Here is a 21,857-nt window from a genome sequence, read left to right on the forward strand (position 1 = left end):
AATAAAATATAAAATAAAATAAGTATTTAATGTGGAGAAAAACATTGAAACATACCTAAGTGGTAAAACTGCAACAAAAAGTTTAAAATTCTTTATTATAAAACTCTTGTTTGACCCAAAAACAGTTTTAACCAACTATCGCAGGTGTACTGCAAGACTTTTTTGTAGCTCTCAACAAAATACTAAAAAAATAATACAAACGCTGTTTGATTCATGGAAATACCTGCAAGCAGATCCATGAATTAATAGGAGTCATTTCACCTGAGCTGCAGCATTGAGAGATAGATGGCAGGGCCGTCTCATCCACTTATTACACCGTGGAAGGTCCCATTTTCTCCAATGTACATTACAGCTTTCATGGCGAGTAAATGAGAGGCTGAAGCACACTCTGCAACCCCTCACAGCTTGTCGACAAAGAACATTCATGAATATTACAGCACTAAGAGTCAGGGAGAACCACAACCCAAGGACACAGCAAAGCCTAAATATGATTGAAATTTTCTCAGTCCAGGAGAGCCAACATGACCGACTTATCAAAGAATGTCGTTGACCGATACGGTGTCCTGATTTCTTGTGATTCCACTCGCTCAATTGACCCTGCTTTTCTCATGTCCCATGCTGATAAGGGTAAAACAAATTGAAATGTACTTTCAGTGCAAACTTTCATCTATTTGGCAAACTGGAGATGGAGCTTCTTACAGCAGAGCAATGGATAAAATAGCTGGAAGCTAATTTAGTGAATAAATCGGAAGAGACGTTCCAAATTCTGAATATAAAAGTGTATTATATCTTAAAAAGATATTTGAGCACTACTACAAATGCATATATATATATATATATATATATATATATATATATATATAGATATATATATATAGATATATATATATATATATATATATATATATATATATATATATATATATATATAGAAACCCAGGTGCCTAAGTTTTACTTACCGTGGAATTTTACTTAAGAATAGCACTACTTCAACATATTTTTACTCAACTCAAAGTTAACAGTACCCAACCAAGAAATTACTCAAGTAAGCATAAAAAGGTATTTGGTGAGAAGGCTACTCAAGTGCTGAGTAAATATTTACAACAACTCATCTAATATTTAAAAATTATGTAATTGGTCAGACAAAAATGTTAAATTATGTATAAATTCTGGTATTTGAACGACTAGCATAAAACACTTACAACCAAAACAATTACAAAGTAACAAATTCAGGCAAAAGAAACACTTTTCTAAACAATGTTTTTCTTTTTTTGAATTGAATTGAATTGAATTGAATTTAACATAAAACTTGTGAAACCAAGCAGTTAATGTATATAAAGTAAGTTAGGACAGTGCAAAGCACTTCCAATGACAATATCTACTGTTTACTGTGGTTACTTGACCTGTGAATGGCTAAATGAGCTCAGCAGATAGAAAATACCACTAAAACAACAAAACCTGTGTACAAACAAGAAGTCTCACCTTAATATGAACTGTACTGTACATATGTCTATTTCTGGTGCATAGTTGGTTAAAACATGTTTGTTTTTTTTTATTCAGTAAAGTTACTCATTGGATAGAGTAGCCAGACATTCTATTCAAGTAATTGTAGTAATACCTCTTCATAATATTTGCTCAAGTAAAAGTAAGAAGTACATTGCAATAATGCTACTTCCAGAAGTATATTTTGTTCAAAAAGTTACTCAAGTAAATGTTACTGAGTGAATGTAATTGGTCACTTCCCACCTCTGCATACATTTCATCTTTGTTGTCTTCTCTTTGATTTTGGAGGTTCTCGCCTTATTCAGTAGTTTCACTAGTTCGGTACAAAAGTTTCACTGCATTCCTCAAATCTTTCATTTTGCAATGGCACAACAAATCAATACATATATTTCTGTAGCTGAAATTTTATCTTATTGTGCCCTCAGCCAGCTCAGCTGCGGCAGACTGATTGCATTTTGAAAGAAAAAGTCCTTGGAGGCAGATGGGAGCAAATTCCACAAATTGCTTCATTCATTTGGTAGCACTTCAGGTCATGTAACAATTGTCAGTTTTGTTGACACCAATGCACTAATGTTGCTGCTGTAGTACGGAGTTCAAGTGTGGATGAAAATACTAACATAGCAGCTTGAGTGTAACCAAATGACCCTGCAGTGGAGAAGAAACAAGTGTTAACGAGATACAGCAGGCAGAGAAGTGGGATGCCTTTCTGTAACTTTAAAGTAAATAGAAAATCATTTAACTGTATTCAAATTGTAACTCTTTTTTTATTAGGTTAAGATTTTTCAAATCTGGTTGTTTTTGCACAGAGACTTTTATTACCTTTTACCTAAGAGCAGTACAGTGTTATTAACTTGTTATAAAAGCATTTAAAATAGGTTTATTGACACAGAATCAATTAGGCGGCTCAGGAAAGGGCTCTTCACATGCAAATCTTTGGGAAGAGAGAACCGGCTGGTCACTGCTTGGTGACAAAGGGAACCTGAACTGTTCACTTCCTGCAGCGCTTTACAGCAGGCAAAGCAGCGGTCACGGTAACGTCAGCGTAGGGGGGGTGATTGGAAGCACGGAGACTCACTCCAGTCATGTGGGCCGGTAGTGTTAGGCTGGAGGGATCAATCGCGCGTTCCTCTTCAGTCTTTGAGACTCGAAGCCAGAGGCGGCGCAGACACTAATAATCCTTTCAACCAGATCCATTATCCAGCGTCCTAAAGCGAGGTCAATGTTCAGGCAATGGTCACTCACAGGGAGGAAGACGAGGCAAATACTTCTCAGAGGGTTTAGGCGAGGATCCGTAGTGGAGAGGCAGAGTGAGGGTCAGTGTCCAGATATCTGATGGGCAGTGGAAATCCAGCAAGGCAAAGGGGTAAATCCATGGCTGTAGATCAAGGTTGATAACAAAAGCACTAGAGACCCCAGCAAGGAACCGCTGGGCCTCTACTGGCACAAGGCGGTCGGTAATCTGGCGAGGAGGGAGTGTCTGTGAAGAGCTTAAGTAGTGCAGCTCACAGGTAAAGCGCGTGGCACAGATGGACAAGATGAGACTGATTAGAGCAGGAAGCAGGCAGGAGAAACGTGGTGGCACCAAAGCACAAACATGGCATGAGAAATGTGAATTATGATATTATAGCTAATGAAAAACAGAATCTTACAGCCTACACAATCAGGAGGAAGACTGCTGACTTGGCAGCTGTCCAGCAAATTGTAACTGAGCAAAAGGTTACTGTTGGAAAGTGTTTTTAGGTGTCTTGACATGACTTTCATTCTAGGTTGATGCAATAAATTGTATTGAAATGGAGTTAAAGTATCTTCGCTCAATCATATTATTGGATTGAAGGTTTGTGAGAAGCTTAATCTAGGTCAACTGATCTCTCCAATTCCCCACTTTCATCACCTTCTTCAAGCACGCTTCTTTTGCCTTGCTTTTACTGCGGTAGTTTATCAGTTGTCCTCCTTGAAGTGACCTTCTTCTTAAACACATATGTTGGCCACTATAATATAATAAAAACATTGCAGTTTATGATCCAAAGCAATTTAAGCACACTTTTTTATGGACTAATCAATAACTTCTCGTGGTTTGTTTGCACTACACACTACTCCCCTCAGCTTTGCAATGATCTTTCCCAAGAATGAAAGCGTTAGGGAAGAGACCGCTGAACTATAAGCAAGTCATTTTTTGCCATTTAAGACACATTGAAGGAGAAGGAAACACTTTAGGTGTGCATTTAAAAAAAAAAGAAAAAAAAGAGGCCTTTCTTCACATCTCTCACTATGTGCCTTCCTTGTATTGCCTGTGGCTTTTCTCTCCGTAGCACTGCTGGAACAACCAGGAAACTTGTGTTTTGGATGCTGCTTCGTCACACTCACAGGTGCTGACTGTCACTTTGACACTCAGTGAGATTGGCGGAACGAGATGGGCAAAGTGCCCGGCCATTAGCTTATTGGACAGCCTGGTCAACACAACTGCATGTGTTAAGAATGTGAGGACCTCTCTGTTCCCACTGATGCTGCAAAGTGGCGAGGATTTGGTGTGGATCGCTCTTAATACAAAATAAGCAAATCTTGCCTTATGTTTATTTGCAAACACTGTTTGCTCCATACAAATCAGCTAATTCACAATGACAGCACGGCACCACAAACGATTATTCACACAAACTCAATTCAGACGGTTTAACTAGACATTTGCTGAGTTGTGCCGGAATAAATGCCTTCTGTTGTATCTACTTACCTTTGGCAATCATTTTCACAAAATGGAAAATGCCCAAATGTAAAAGCCAGGTTTTTTGTTTGTTTGTTTGTTTGTTTGCTTCGAATACATTCGATCTATTTGACCACTAAATATGACGCAAAATACAAGATGTTGTAGTTAAGCCGTAAGCGAACTCTTCTTACTGTTGAGGGAGTAATTAGTGATTAAGAATTACGATAAATGTTCCTATTAATAATGTAACTTAGTAGCATAGTTGATAAAATCACACAATATGAAACTATACAATCACACACTTGTTGTTAAATGAACTGTGTTTGGCCTAACAGTAAGTTATTTTGCAAAACGCTGTAGGGAAGGAGGTCTGGAGTGAAATGTACCAGCACAACATCTTAATAAGTGTAGATTTCTTTTTTGGAGATAGAAAAAAAAGTTTGTCTGGGGGACTTTTTGGCTTTTGCCTGTTACTTGTGGTGGAATAGACTTTTGTTTTGCTATTTATGTTTCTCTGCAATCTTAGTTTTTTTTTTTTTTCTCCCACAAAACTTTACTTTTTTGGAGGGTTTATTTTCTGCTAGAGTTTTAAAATGCTTTGAAGAAGCTAAAGATCATTTTCTCAGACACCCAACAGCAAAGAAGCTATCCTTCTTTACTCGAAAGAGAAATGTTCATGCAAGAACGTGCAAGACAACAACTCTCTCATTGGAAGCTGTGTCGGATAAAGCAAAAAGCAATATTTTAAATGGACAGTCTGAAATAAAAAGGGGAAAAAAAATGAAAAAGTGACAGAAGAGGACCTGAAAATAACCTGACAGACATTGATGAAATGGGCAGGGAAACATGTAGACAGACTGACAAATGGAAATTTCAGCTCTGGGACTTCAAGGAAAATATTACTATTTGTTGTTTTTTTTTTTGTTTTTTTTTCACCAAACACTTAACATTTTAGTAACTAGGTCTCATCTGTCACTTGGATTGACAGAAATGTGTTTCCAAACTCGAAATTAATGACCTTGCACAAGATGCAAGAGTCTCCTACTTTCCCTCAAGGCTATTTAGTCTGTATTGCCATTTTTAGCTCTCACAAACTTTATCTCTGCCACTTCTACTACTTTTTACTCTGTTTTATTGGATTTCTCTCTTTCATGTTGCTTCTGTTTCAGATCCTTTATTTCATACTTACCTCACATTAGCTATGCCCCCTTTAATTTCCTCAGCGGCCCTGTGATCACCTCACATAATTCAAAGGTTGTTCATGTTTAGTAAAACCAGCACAGGACACCGACTCAGCCTTGGTCTTTCTTTCTTTTTTTGTCTCAGTGTTTAGTTTGAATTCCTTTTTTTTTTTCGTAACGCAGTCTCTTGTTGTCGGTTGTCACTCTTTTCGTTTAAGCCTTCCTTCCTGTCTCTCCTGTCGTTGTCTGATCGGCCCCCGTCTCTCCGGTTCCATCGAATTTCCATGTTTCGTTTTCTTTGAGTATGTCTGCCTCTCTGTGGGGTGTATTTCCGTTCCTCTCTGGAGGAATCAAACTTTTTGAAGTTCGAGCAGAGGAGAAGTGCCTTCAGCCCTAATACACTTTATCCTGGTTTCTGACGCTTACAGCATGGTCTGCAATTGTTTGCAACAGTGCTGTCAAAGGAAGACAAGAGAATTAAACATGAGGCAGCTACTCTTCCTGGCTCTGACACTGTCTGAGTGTTGTTATCCTGAACTGATCCAGACCGGGACTGTTCTGCAGTGATAACAACTGGTGAGTCATGAAGAAAGATAATTTATTCATTATCCACAGTTTTCTAAGAAGCTGTGCAGGTGCTTGCCAGCATTAAACGGGATTAGAATCAAACGCCTTAACTGTTTGATCTTTATTATGCTTTTTAGAAGCGATGATATGGTGGTTTGGCTTCTTGCTGCTGGTATTAATTGTAGAGATTTGTTTGTAAAAAAAAAAAAAGTGCTGATTGATTTGACTGCTACTGATTTATTCTGTCTTCCACGGCATCGGCATGCACATCACCGAGAGCCCTAAAATGGACCTCAGATGAATTTTGACTTGAGTATGTTTGAGTTACATTCATCTAATAAACCAACTTTTAGATCTGAATACAACAGGCTGACCACAACGGGGTAGAAACGATCTTCCACGAGAACTACACGCTGTGTTGAAACTTTGATCTTGCAGCTTGGTGAATAGTTACAAAAACCTTCAAACAACATTTGAAAGTTTTGTGATCTAAAAAGTTAAAAAGTCTTACAAGTCACAGCAAAACCCCATTTTCTATTGATATGAAATGTATAAACAAAGAGCCAGCTTGAAACCTTTTAGAAGATAGTGCTAATTATTTGCTTTTACCCGGATGTACAAAGTAGTTTGAGAGCGAAAGAAAAACCTAAACTAAATTGTTGCTAAATTTAGTTATAGACCTAAAGCAACTGTGCATATTGAGCAAAAATATGGTATCTCCTACTTGGATGTGGAACCACTGCTTTGGATATAACTTTTGCTGTTGATTTTACCAACAGACTTTCCAATGGCAGAAAATCAATAGCTATGTTTACATGCACAAAATCTAACGATCGGACTGAAACATATTCAGATAAAAACAACAACAAAAAAACAGATTATATTGTTTATATGACAGTCAATTAATCCTGACATGATATGCATTCATATGCACCTGGCTTGATTCAGAATAAAACCACTATGACATGCGCATTTATCAAATCTCCCTGAAATAAAACACAGTAGAAAGATAACTTTTGTTTTTGCTGAACAACAGTTGTACGAGTTTGTTTTTCTTATGAGCCCCCAGGCTGGACTTGCACCAGGTTTTAATTACAGTTGAAACGTTACTGAATAAATAATAATGTTTCGAATAGAAAGGTTGTGTTGGAAGCACAGATAGTTTAGCTTTCCGACATATATCACATATATACTCATTTATTATGATTACTTTTATCCACTTAAATGTTGCTAATGTTAACAGATGAAGAGTTGAGCTGTTAAAAACACAGAGGTGAGAGACACTGACAGAAATAAATGAATAAGGAAGTTTAATTATTGTTTGCCATAAAGTTAATCACCTCTTTCTTTAGAATGATAACAAATGTGTTAGGCAGTTAAGCTATAGGTAGCTAACTTGTTTATATGTCAGTAATTAGATGTTACGGAGTCACAACTCAATCCACTTTGGTTTGCTCTCAGTCTGAAGTAGAGCATGTCTAAATGCAGACTCCTATTAAATATCTAAATACTGAATTCATACTTGAATTGAAAATAATTTTGATTTATCTATTTACCATGTACACATTTTTTAGACAAACGAATGCTCACCAGGTAATACCTTACACTTTCCCTGTCAGATGATGTGTGCTGTCAACAATAGGCTCACTTTGACAACAACATTTTGTGGAGTTTTAATTTAGCTCAACCTGCGGCACAATAACTTCTTTCTACTCGATTATTTAGTGTGACTCAAGAATTTAGTTTGGCTACCTGCTCGTCACATGTGCCAAAGGGCTGTTTTCGCAAAACCTGGCTGAATTTACGTTTGTGTTAATAATGATGACAATCCTTTTCATATTCCAATAGTAAGATGTCTCTGTCATATCTACCTCCAAGACAGTGCAGTATCTTCATTTTTAGGGACTATCAGCTAACGTAGATATGGAAGAGATGGTTGAAAGGTGCTTTTGTGGCATTGTCAAAACATTGTTCTCTTTCCATATAGACGTTATCTAACAGTAACATTAAATGAGCGCAGGAGTCACTGGGGGAACTGCTTTTTGTGCTACATACCATATATTGCTCATGTGATCTTCAGAGACAACCCATTCAACTGTTCTGCAGAGGATTTCCACAACGGTTAAGGAGTGTATTTGTGGGACTATTTGACAAATACCTTCTGAAGGAACATTTGTGAGGTCAGACACTGATGTTCGATGAGAAGGCTTGGTTTGCAGTCATGATTCTTATTCTTGTTCTATCAGTTTGAGATCAGGGTTCTGTGCGGACCAGGCAAGCAACAGGACAGAGCCACAATTGTCCAAAATGTCTTAGTATGCAGGAAACTTTGACTGAATTTAATTTGCTCGTGGATACCTGTCATGTTACCACACCGAAATTTACTGAGAAACCCATTCTTTCTCAAACGTTTGTAAATGTAATCTACTTCCTTATAGTGGCTGATTCTATGCACCTGTGTCCATGGAAGGAATTTGAACAGCTGAATTAAGTTATTTGGATGGTTGGGCGAATACCTTTGGCAGTATAGGTTACAAACATGTTTAATATGTTTAAATATCAAACCAGGCCCGTAAGAGCCCCTATGTTCATAACCTTTGACCTTCATGCTTCAGATATACTACTTATTAATCAGATTTGTCTGCATTCCTTTGTGTGCAAGTCTTGTTTGGAAGAAGGTCTGTTTTCTGGGCCCAGGATGGTACCAGCAAATCATTTTTACATCAGTGCTTACATACCAACATTGATGTGTACAGGATTCATATTAAACTCAACCAAACATCTGGAAAGCAGGGTGTTTTTATTCTAGACCCAACTACTGCATATATATGCATACTTTTTTACACAATTGATTTAAGAGGTAAGATAATCAAAAGAGAGCAATTTATGATGAGGTCAGTGATGAACTGAAGTGTTCATGATATATGTTTGTTAGTGCTTTTTGCCTTGTTCGTGCAAGGTTGACATAACTGGCTGTTGAGTAATGGTGAGATGATCGTATTATTTCTATCTTTCCTATTAATGGAACAAGTATGGTTCACTTTGGGTCACTGGATTGCAAGTTAAGGTCTAAAAGGTTACTATGGAGCTATTGAAAGCATTTTCCTAAGTGGCCATGTATTTACCAGAGGAAAGTTTGTGACCCCACAGCATCATTTGTGCATCTACCTAATGTCCTTTTAAAAGTGTTACCCCTCGTTCATGCAGACTCTATCTTCTGTGTGTGCACAAAGTGTGTCACAAATAAAAGTCATTCTGGTCAATTAGGTATTTCCCACCAGCTCTGTGGCGCTGCGGGATGACAGAGAACCCTCTGCCGTCTGTCAGAAATACGGATCGGGTGTATTTATGACGTATGATGGAACAAGTTGGCGCAGTCCCAAAGAACCAGATGAGCCAGACAGGAAGTGTAAACCAGATCTGATTGTCTGGATGCATGAACATAGATAAATTTTGGAATGCTGCATGGCACATTTTGCAATGAATGGCCAGACTTAAAAGGAACAAAGGCTACATTCACACTGCAGGTCTTGATGCTCAATTCCGATTTTTTGCTGAAATCTGATGTTCATACTATTATTAAATGCGACCGCCATCATGCTTCTGTCTGAATGGTTCAAGACAGATATCAGCAGGAGACGTCACACAGCAGCACACTGTTTACGGAAGTAACAGTAATTGTTTATAGAAGTGTTCAATAAAGTTTGGTTAAGAAAAAAACACAAAAAAATATTAATGCGCAGTCAACTGTCAGCATTTTACTGGGGTTGCTGGCTTGTATAAAGCGATTGTATTTGGCCAAACTACTGAAATAAAATGGGGGAAAAAATGTGGGAAAAACACAAACTGGCCAGCAGTGCATCTGTCTGCATTGCTCTGGGAGAAGAGAGGAGCATTGAAACGTAAATGGTTCCCTGGATCATGGCGCAAATACACAGACTTTGAAACATGTTGCCACAGATCGTTGTATCGTTTTCTCTACATATTGAATTGAATTGAATATCTTGGTGCATTTATGCAGCAGCCTGGAGAACGAGAAGAGCTACAGCAAACCAAAGCGAGGAGATGTCATCACACAAGCAAACATCTAAAAGACCATTTAGGCTACTGACATTAACATCCAATACAGTAAATTCTTTATCATCTCTTCAATGTATATTCTTTGTAAATTTCTCACTTTTTATTCGCGATATTATTACCATTATTCATGGTATTATTTTTTTAAATTATGTGGATAAGATATTGGCTTTTATAAATATCGGCTACGTGTGTACAAGAAGAAAATGACAGATAGAGAGATACAATGTAGATTATCTAACTAGCATGTAGCAGTTCTCAGGTGGAGTTTTTGATTAGCAATCTTTGTAATAATATATAAAAAAAGATTTAACGGTCAACCCAATTCTTCCCTACGTCTATTTCTTGACAGTTTGAGCACAGATCAATCTACAATTTACTCTGGCGTGCCGGAGACACAAGCTTCAAATTAAAATCATTTTTTGTTTTATCTATTGATAATTTTGACATTTAACAGATATCAACCAATTTCTAGTATTCCTTTTGCCATAAATGCATGTGTTATAGACAGACTCTGAGGTTCTCAAACTTTATCATTTCTGGATAAGGTTGAAGGTCTGGAACAGATAGGGATGGGCATATCCTTTTGATGGAATTTGTTCTCTAATCATAAGCAAAACAAATGGCACTTTATGCCTACAACAGTTGAGTTGTGACTCTCACCTGCTCTAATTTCTAGCAGCAAATTGCAATAAATATTATATCGTTAAAGAGATATTTAAACTAAGATGCGACCAACTTAATTACTCAACAACTGAATAAAAATGTACCTAAGAATAAACAAAATAAATGAACTGAACCTAGAGTGCAGGTTCTGACAACTGACAGCTGAGGTAAAATGTACCAGTGCCAAGAGAAAAGTGTGTGGGGGAAATTGCTCTCTCTGCCTTTGATGGGATGCCTAAATCTAGGACTTTACACAAGCTGTTTAGTTTTTCATAATTAAATTTCATAATTTCTTAAATTCTGTTTTTGGTTTTCATATTTCCATAGATATAAAAGCAAGCAAAGTTCTCTACTTTAAACACAGCGTCATCATGAGGTTAATTTAGTCATTTTCATCTCTTCAGTAGAAAAATGCCTCACATCTTTCATCTTTAATTATTTTGTGCAGCTTCTAAGAAACACCTGTCAGTCTTTTTGTTGTAAAATAGTAGCACATGTTTCACATGATTTTTATATAAAATCTTATCAAATATGAACTGAACTTTCCCCCTCTTGGAACATATTAATGAAACTAATTGAATAACTTGCGTACCAATAATGATGATCAGGATGATCTTTTTTTCTGTGTTACAGTGACTAATATTTTGTTCTTGGGGATTTCTGGACAGTGCTCTCTGCTCCCAAACAAAAGTGCAAATTAGCACATAGCATGAATATTAATTACTAAATGAGGACCTGTCGCCGCACACATGGCTTCAAAAAGTTGCACAGGATCTCTGCTGAGGGAGGAATTTGCAGAAACAGAAACTGGAAGCTATTTTATTTTCTTTATACAATGACAGGCTCTGTGTGATAAATCAGCTCAGAGAATTTTGTCTTTAAAGTTCTAGCTAATGGTTTGCAGACAAAACATACCAACAGAGCTCTTTTCCAGCTTCAGAAATGAAGCACTTTGCTTTGAGAGGCTTAGAAAGAATAACGTTTAGATTTCTCTGGGTCTGAAGGAGAGCCGTGTTTCGGCTGAGTGAGTCACAAATTAGACCTGGTTAGACTGAGCAGCAGATCAGACATGCTCTCCTTTAATGTTCCTTCTCTGCAAACGTTGGTTTAATGGTACACTTATGCAACTTCGTTCTTTTGTCAATTTGTTACTTAAAGTACAATAAGTACCTGATTCTACATTTCAAATTTCTATATGTCAAGATTCCATGATTGAACGTCATGATCTGGGTCCAGTTTGACGTGCAGTTTGGTCTGTGTCCAGAGTTTAGGCTGTGATAGAGGTTGAACTACATGACCTGCTTTTAATGAGAATATTTATTTGAGTCATCACAGACTTGATACTTAAGTTGAACTTAACTTATTACTTAGCAGAATTCCATGATGGCATTTATCATAGCATCCTTCATTGAAACTCGCTCAAGTTATAATAAGGACTAGTAAAGGGGACATACCATGCGTAGTTCACTTTTTTTAGCACTTAAATACATTTTGTTGTGTACTTGGAGTCTCTAGGAGTTCAGAAAAGTTGAAGGTAATCTGTAAAGAGACCGCACTAAAACAAGTTGCTCTCAAAACAGGGCTAAAAAGGAGGAACATTGGAGGTAATTAATGTGTAATTCTGACCAAAGCCTTGCAGTTCTATTTTATATGGACCCAACTAAATGATTTCAATGTAAGAAAGAACTGAAAAGCATGATATGAACTCTTTCAATGCCACAAACCACAAAATCTTATTATCTTAGCATTAAATAGGGAGCAGTTTTCAAAATATTATCTAAAATTGAAATGAGTTATGGCTAGGTAAATATGCTCTACCATCTGAAATTATTGTGGGAGTTCTTGTTTGATCATCAACTGACTAGGAGACGAGTTCCTCAGTGGCAAGAAGTTGGTGTAATCCAAATGTGAGGAAATGAAGAGATAGTATATCAGCAATGCTTTTATTAATTTCTAATATAATTTATTAATATTAGCCAAAGAATCAAATAATTGTGTGGATCTCTTTTACTCAAACAGATGTCCGATATTCATCTTCAGATAGTCCAAGTAATGACAACATTCAATTAATCTTAGCGCAGATTAAACTCATTCCATAATTGTCTGTGCCTGTTTAGATCTGTTCAGGTCGCCGGGTTCATCTGTTGCTGTATTGCAGCACTTAACAGGTCGATCAGTTAGGCATTTTTCATGCTAATCTAGTTCACATATCTGACTAGTAGCAAAATTGTCATGGTCTATGCAGTTCTTGGTTTTTGTATGTAGTTTTCTCAGTTACAGTTAGACTGGTTTTCTTATTCCTCTGTTGCTCTCAGAGAAACAGAGCTACCCCCCCCCCCCTCCCGTTGCCACTAGCTCTCTCTCCTCCGTTTCTCTCCCAGCTTCTTCTCCACACCTGTGACCAGTCAATCACCCCCTGCCTTTGTTCCAGCTCCTATCCTCACTGTATTTAAGCTCCTCATTTGTCCACTCCAAGCTGGTTTTGACTGTTGCTTCATGTCACCTTGCCTGATCGCTTGCTTGGTGCTCCCCCAGGTCTATGTTTTATTTTGCTCTGGCTCCTGCGTTCTCCAGTGTTGGCAATTTTTTTTATTTATTTATTTTTTTTTTTTTATTAAACTCACCCACAACGTCTCCCTGCTCTGGTCACTCTGCATTTGGGTCCTACCACAACCTCTACCAAACATGGCAATGTGTTACTCTGGAAAAAGGACACCGGACTGTAGTATGAAAACAAAGTAGAGAAAAAAAATGCAAACTCCACATATATTCACAGTGCCCTTCTGTAAGGTAACTGAACATTGTGTGTGCTTTCAAAGTTGTGTGTCACTTTTCATCCATTCATTGTGCAAACTTGGTGTGTAACCAGATCTGTTGTCAAAGAGAAGTCACTCACATTCCACAGTCTAGTTACTGTCAGTACATACTAACTCCATCTGGGGAAGGTAGCTTTTAGGTATTATTACTCAGAAGAACAAAAGCATCTGCCACTGCACAGCTCTTTTGTTTAGAGGTGTAATGTCTTGAGGTCAAAAAGCTATAAGTCTTGAAGTAAGCCAGTGTTCTCGCGCTAATGCATTGATTATGGTGGAGACTCAACAATGTAGCTTGGTCAACGAGAGCATGCAGCCCGTCACGTGCACGCCTACGTGCACACCCACAGGATTCAGCCCAAATCACTCTGTAACAAACTGACTAATCCAGCCTATAGAGGCAACTGCGGCAACTAGAGGAAAATGCATTTAACACATCAGGCAATTGTAAGGACATTAACGGGGAAGAAAATAATTAATATTTAACTTTAAAAATTGCACAATGCACTCTTCTCAACGCTGAAAAAGAGAGACGCTTTGTATTTTAATTTTCGTATTTTAATACAAAAATCAAAAATAGCCACTTTTTTATTTTTAATTTTTGTTCCTCGTTTCTAAAAGGAATATCAACGAAATAAAACATACACTGTTCAGCTTTGCCAAACATACCGCTGAAACTATCCCACTCTCCAACCTGGACTAGATTCTCTACTTGTGCATCCATAAAACCAAATGAGTGGACAATGCCTGGAGCTATCTGATTGGATTGGCTTTGTCACAGTTAACTAACAAAAATTAAATAGGACATTAATAAAGATGAAATGCTTTGTTTGGAATACAAGTTACTATTTCCGTTGTTTTTCTGCTTCAACTGATTGCCACTGATTTTTGTAAATCTAATATGATTTAAGATATCTAGAAGCCAGCAGTAATGGATGGAATGCAAACCTAGTCTTGCGTCTTTTTCACTTGCCCTGTGGTTCACTTTTATGAAAACAACCGAGCTATTTATAAAACTCCTTCGCAGGACTAACATTAGGGACACATAAACATCTAACATATTGCGATTCATTAAAACAACTGCTATCGGGAGGAAGAGAAAGAAAACACTGTTGGGCCTTCAGTTGAGAGTGAACGTCTTTACAATCACAGATGTCATCGGTTTCCTCCACAGATTTCTCTGGCACTTTATCCAACACATCCGCTCACACTCCCGAATGGATAGATGAAAACGGCGGAACTGAAAGCGTGCCGACATCGTGTGTCTGAAGTGTCATCCTCCAACAAAGTTAGCGGTTTAGGCCAGCTGGATTTCACCTCTGGGGTTTCGTCGAATATCCCAATTACGTTTTCATTGACAACCGACTCAATCTCCGTGGAGAGAGTGGGGGCAACTGCATTCTGACTCTGCCACAGTAATGTCTGCCATGGGAGTTTCATGAATCAGTTCTAATCAAGCAGACATCTCTTTTTGTTTTTTTTTCCTCAAAGGGAAGAACTTAAAATAGTCCATTCTGAATAGATGTTGTGGAGCGCACTCTGAATTACGTTTGTTAATCATGCAAGTCTTTTGTGTGCAGATTTTGGACAATGTGTGTGTCAGTGCAACGTGTAGAGGTGTTAAAGCAAGTATTTACAAGAAGAACAATAAAATTCAAGTGCCGAACGAGCAATAAGAACACTGAGAACGAAATGACGCCGTCTTTACCTTTTCTTTTGCACTTCGTCTGCAGTCACAGATGTTTAGAGGCATAAGAATGAGAAAATCGTCAGTCATGATGCTTTATGGGTTGAAAACACTCTAGTACAAATCTGCACGTGTACGCTAATGCAGTACACTCAGAGCATAAACCTTTGTTGAACTCTGCGGGACCTTTTTTTCCTTGCTCCCCCTATAATGTGTAATTATTCTAATCCCAAATTATGCTTGAACGAAAAAGCTGCACTGGCACAAACGCATAAGGCAATGTCAGCTTAATGTATATATTTTTTTCACGCTCCCTTGTCCAAAGTGTTTCAAAAGTGGCAGATTTCCCTTCTCTATCTTCATCGTCATCCTCCACATTTCTCTTTATCTTTCTCCCTCTCTCAGCTGCTGGCAATTCTGAAAATCAGTGTTTTACTCTGATGCATCAGCACATAGAGCAATTAAAACTTTTGAATCACAGTACGTTTTTTTGTTCTTCAAAATACATATTTAATGGTATCTGAGCTTTAGAATTTGAGAGACCTTTTACCTCGGGGATGTAACGGAGGGAACTGTCAACTTGAAAACATTCTTTTCTTTAAAGCCCATGTCTGTAAGGACCGAGCGAGGACACTTCAGACACGTCAAATATGAGTTCCTCATAGAGATGGATGTGGCAAATAGAGTCTGTAGAACACAAAGATGGGTCCCATCAGCTTAATCTAAACCCACCTAGATCCAACCTTCCCTGCTTCTTACTGACACCCATTGGAAACCAGACAGCTGTTGGAACTACCCACACAACCAAAAATTTGACATCCATTTCTTTTGATATGCGAGCAGGAAAGCCACAGGCCACTGGATATTCTTTTCCGCTCACACAGCTGGAGATGCGGATAGTGATTGAAGCCAACCTGTATTAATGTCTTGCCGTCTCCTCCCCTCTCTGCGCAGCTGGATGCTTGCTGAAGCAAGGTGCTGAGGATGGTTAGAACGCGATTGATGGCGGCGCCGTCACGAGGCCGGGTCAGATGGATGAATGTAATGAGAACCGGAGTCCTTCATCTCCTGCTGCTATCAGCCTGTCTCGGCCAAGATCCAGAAGGTAAAGAGTGTCTTCCTTTGCAAGTCCTCCTCCCCGTCTCGTTTGTCTTTTTGTTCCTTGAATCAAGCTGATCTGAATGTTTATACCTGGGCAGCATCACTATACGATTTATTTATCATAGCTGCGCTCTTTTCATACTCGTTACTTAAGTACTTTGCCATTTTTATTGCTTCTGAAGGTTTTTGTTTGCCTTAATAATTAAGTGAAATAGGTTTAGTGCAACTCTGTTTTTTATTTCATCTATGCGGGGTTCGTTCCACCAAACTGGTTGTAGCACTAAACTGGTAATCATGCTTGATCAGAACAAGTTGTTTTGTTTGTTTTGACCACATATGGCGACAAAAAAAAAAAGTTCTTCATCTTTCCATGATCTCTCTGCTGGGCCCAAGGAAAGACCCACTTTGAATGGTGGTCGGAAGTGATTTTAATGTGGCAAGAACTGCAGGACATCTGCAGGCTGCCTTTCATACTGTTCAGAAAAAATCTGTACAAACTGTAGCACTTTTCGATCTAGATAAAACCAAACTAATTTGCTTTTCAAAATCACAGAATGCAAAAAAATTGTAAAGCCGTTACACAAAATTAGGTGTTTGAACGGGTATCAGTTGTGAAAATCTATTGGATTTTCTTTGATGGGAAAATTACTTTTGGGACATCATATTGAGCACCTTACATATTCCTGAAGCAGTAAAAAATATCTAAAACTAAGGATTTTTGTGTTTCTTATTTTTCTCTTCTAAAACTGTGAGAGTATGTGTTATGCAGAGTTCAGATTTCTAAGTAATTCCAGTTTTCCATCATTGTAACTTGTATGAGAATGTAGGTTGGCCTTGTTCAAGCAATGATATATTTGAACATTGGTAGATGTTACTTTATGAGGCCAGTTCAGATACCTTGCCTTTGTTTTTATGTTATCTCTCTATGATTTTCGGTCAGACAAGTTATGAATGGCATTTATCAAGCTAGAACTTCTGCCTTTAATGAGCAGTCATTAAGCTCTGCAGAGACCTGGTAATGAGCCACTCATTTGATTCAGATGAGCTGGAAATGGTTAAAAGTATATAGCTTTTGCGGACTTGAGTTGGGAACCCCTGCTTTAACTCCTCCTGGTGTAAATTAGTTTAGATTACCTGCTAAATATAGTCACTCAAGACTTTGAATGGTAAATCCACATTTCCTACATTACTGTAATTATAAATGCTAATTGCTTTGACCAGTCTGCTTTATGTTGCTGTCTGTCCTGGCCACAAAAAAAAGGATTTTTGATCTGAAAGGGATTATTTAGAGTAAAATAAAACGAGAAACCAATGTTTTAAACTCCAACATTTAAAAGATTTTCGTAGGGTGAAGGGTTTGGTGGTCATTTATTTACTGGGGATCTAAAGAGAAGTCAGTGTGGGGTGGAAAGAGTGTGACAGATTCAACACATTCGGCTCAACATCATGGCGTAGACAAGGCACTTTATCCGGTGAGCCACCAACACCAAATAAATTCACATATGGCCACAACCCAGCAGCTGTTTCTCACATGAATTTTCCAAAGTCGTGTTTTTGTGCTCCTGTACATCAGCCTGACACCCGGCGGAGATGAAACTAGTAAAAGGTGTCAAAGCATACAAACTTTTCAGAGCAGCGGCTCCGGTTGCCTAGCCAGCAGAGGGGGAACATCAATGAAAGAGTCAAAAGAGATGAGAGCAACGGAGTGACAGCCAACAGAAAGACATTGCAGTTGTAGCAGCGGTGACATAATAGGGTTAATCATGATGACGTGACTCGCATGGTTTCTTCGCTTTGGCCAAAGTTTGAAGTTGACAACATGCAGGGAAGTATTGGACCTCATCTCAATGGCAGCATTTCTCATGTTTATTTGGCTTATTAGGCCAATTATAAGAAACTTTCAGTCTAAAAAGTAATACAAATACTGTGTAAACTTCTAGTACTTGATGTGGAGTGTACTTCGTACTTAGTTTACTGTATATTCGAGGTGATGCTATTTTTCTCGTCTCCCCTTAGTGACTTGATGAAGTTTAGATCAGGACTCTGCAGGGGCCACACCATCTGCTGCAGGACTCTATCTCGTCTCTGTAGATAGTTCTTTACGACTCTGGCTGCATTGTTGGAACAAAATAATGAATGTGCAGCTGAACAGACACATCCCTGATGGTTGTTAGTGATGGATCAGACTGCAAAACCTCCTAACGTATCACAGCCCTGTGCCCAAGGGCAGTATCACAAACCTGGCCGAAACGCTGCCGGCCCATCTTGTTACCTGATTGTGGCGGTCTGGAGGGATGCAAGTGTGGCCATTTGTTATCACTGTTCTGCTGCGACCCATTAAATGCAAAAAAAAAAAAAAAAAATGAAAAAAAGAAAATCAGGAGTTTGCAACGTTGTGAAAGTCATCAAGTTTAACATCCTCTGCTCACTGCGTGTCGTGTTTGAAACCACAAAGAAGTCTGGACTAGACGGGATTAGACAGGGTGTGGCTACACCGCTTAAGATTAATATAATTTTTTCGAAATGCGTTTTTTTTTTCTGTAATTATATCAATCTACTTCTGCATCAGTTTTGGACTCAAATGACAAACACTTCAAATTCGGACACCTGCTAATGTAAACCTGTATGTGCTGAGGACGGCCGACTCAGCAACATAAAAAAAATCTGAGACATTCTGTTGGGATGGATAAAGTTTGTTCCCCAACATGTTTTACCATTACTATTTTCAGGTTGTGTTTAATGATTACTAGAAATAGGTTCATCAAAATGAGATAAATATTTGGAAATAAAATAAAAACGGCTACACCATTTCTAGCACAGAAAGCCAGACATGGGTATGATGAAGTCCAGTCCTATACATGGACACCATGGAGTTTCTAAAACATTTCACTCTTAAAAATGTGTTTATTTACCATAGATAAGAGCTGTAAGCACAGCAGAACAAGCTTTGTTTACATGTTTGACCTAATCTTCAAAATGAGGAAGACTGAAATGTTAAATAATGACTAAAGGCAAAACATGGGATTCCTTCTGAGGCTTTAATACTGTTTAGCGTCAAATAAATTAACTTATGGTCCAAGTTAATTTAACTCAGTGATTAAATTCCAAAACTAAAATTTGAAAACAAATCCATGCAATACATCCTGCTGCTACATGTAGTTGAACTATCAATATGATCTTATACATACGTTTTCTGAACATATAAAATGTCTTTTTTTTTTTTTTTTGGTTTGCTGCTACTTTCCTGACAAATGACAAATACTTAGATTTATAATGGTTGTCTTTGCCTCCAGTTTTTACATTTGAACAACATTTCACTCCAATGTACATTATGAATGTACAATAAAGTCCGTCTATGTCTAACGGCGGTAGCTCATATGTCCCACATCCATCCGCCTGATGGCTCTTGAAGCTCCGACTCTGGCTGCATTTCACGCTTCATTCATGAACGAGCGTTGGTTTACAACCATCTCAACACTGCATCTTTTTCAACCACACATTTTCCTTCCACTTAACTTCCTATGAGTATGCTCGGACAAACCCCTCTGTATATTCAGCCAGCTTCTGTGACCTTTTGCGGTGCGATCTCCCTGTGGAGGGTGTCAGTGACTGTCTGCTGAACAACTGCCAGGTCAGCAGTCTTCCCCATGATTGTGCAGGTCATTGCGTAGAAGCCCTGTAGGTCATAACATTGTCCTGACATGACATTCCCCTTTCTTGGCCTCATATACTATTATTAACGCTCTACGAAAGAAATTTGGGTTTTCATTTGCTTCAAGCCAAATTCATCAAAATGAACAGCAATACCCGCCTGAAACATTTTCCTCTGTCTCCACTGAGTCTATGTAAGAGATTAATTTGACGTTTTGCATCTAGTTACTGAAATAACTGAAGTCTTTGATTATGCTATCATTTATGAAATTGCACCATACGTTTTATTTTTCTCCTATCTCATATAAGGTGTCATTCGCCTGCTAGTAGTAATGACAGAAGAATGAAAAAAACAGGCAGTGAATATTTTAAGATTGAAACTTCAGCCACGTTCCTTTTTGCTTGAACTAAGGGCAAACTGCAACAACTTAAAACCTAAATTAAATCATCACTGATGGGATAGATCAGCATAATGCACTCTTGACTTTCTGCTCAATTTATCAGAATATTAATTTTCTATTCCACCCATGGGCTTTGGGATTTATCTGCTTGGCATTTAGCTGAGTGGGCTGCAGCCAAAGGTGAACATCTGCGACTTTTCTTTGCCGGGATAGAAGCGGATCATATTTTTGCATAAAGAGTGTTTGTTGGGAATTTAGTGTCGCGTTTCTTTGGTTTCAAACACATGTATAATGTCTCCAGAGTGCACACTGTATACCAAGCTTTATTTGCCTACAGCTGTAAACCCAGTCGCAGGCCACACAAAGTGGCAGACAAGGCGTTACTGTTCATGACTAAAATAACTTTCCTAATGAGCCTGCTAGAAAAATAAAACATTGTTACAGCCAGTTTTGGTCTCATGATGTGGATCGTAGCTGATGTGATTTTTTTAATAAGCACTGGGCCCAGGACAACCAATCATTTGAGCTGTGTGGGTGCCACACCTTAAGTCTACTTATATATTGTCCGAAGTCCAAAGACAAGAGCCATATATTTACTCATGTTTGATTTCCTAGGTAAGAAGAGCACCATTTCATTTTTAATAAGCCTTAATACCACTAAAGAACCCACTAACCCTAACCCTAATGTGTAAAATTAGGCATTAGGTTATTTCCTTTCATGGAGACTTGCTTGTGTTTAAATCTAAATTCAACTTTTTTTGTTTCTTGCCAAAGAAAGGCAAGGGTGTCCTGGTATGTTAAAGATATCATGATACCATGCATTCAAACAGGTTTAGCAGGGATATTGGAAACAAGACAGGCCCACAGCATCACAGGCCCTCCACAGTATCCAGCATAATTGCTTTTCTATACATTCATGTTTTTGTTTTTTTTGTTTTTTAAGTCTCATCTGACTAATGCCCACAGTTTCATTTGAAGTCACTGTAGAACTGATAAAACTGATCATATTTACATTTGCCATGGTAGGATAAAAATAGCCTTTTTTCTGGCAATTTTCCCAATATGTGGCATGTATAACATATACTGGTTATTATTTGGTACATAATGGCAGTCTTTGGCATAGTTCTGTAATGGTGAGTTATGGAGATATCGGCTCTCCTTACTATGCTGCTCACTGTGAACTGTGCACATATAACCAGGGAAAGAGAAAGTCTTGGATTATTGTTCAGAAGTAATCAAAATACAACTTATTTTCTTACATAATTCCTACCAAAGACTGTAGTTTCAAATGGACGTATGTGTGAAAGCAGCAGAAAATGTTTGTTTTGTCCAATAATTGGTTTGTGCAGGGCATAAATTAGTGTTACGTTCCTACTAATTTAAAAGACATAGCATCTACAGGTGGAAAATCAGAAAATAATATACAAAGGTGAAATTTTAATATTTTATTTCTGAAAAGATAATTGAGAATTTTGCTTTAACATTCTGTTTGTTGTTATTGGTTGGTGGTTT

General features: G+C 38.0%; 1 protein-coding gene across 1 annotated transcript in view; it reads left to right on the forward strand.

The window, feature by feature from the left end:
* Positions 1–21,857, forward strand: part of LOC118564415 (protocadherin-15-like) — a 149,359-nt gene that overhangs the window by 39,641 nt on the left and 87,861 nt on the right. Inside the window, exon 2 of the mRNA XM_036142574.1 lies at positions 16,147–16,297. Coding sequence (XP_035998467.1) covers positions 16,177–16,297 — 121 coding nt within the window. The 5' untranslated portion in view covers positions 16,147–16,176. The remainder of the gene's footprint in view (positions 1–16,146; positions 16,298–21,857) is intronic.

This window comes from Fundulus heteroclitus, chromosome 10 (genome assembly GCF_011125445.2).
Source record: "Fundulus heteroclitus isolate FHET01 chromosome 10, MU-UCD_Fhet_4.1, whole genome shotgun sequence".
NCBI classification, from domain to species: domain Eukaryota; kingdom Metazoa; phylum Chordata; class Actinopteri; order Cyprinodontiformes; family Fundulidae; genus Fundulus; species Fundulus heteroclitus.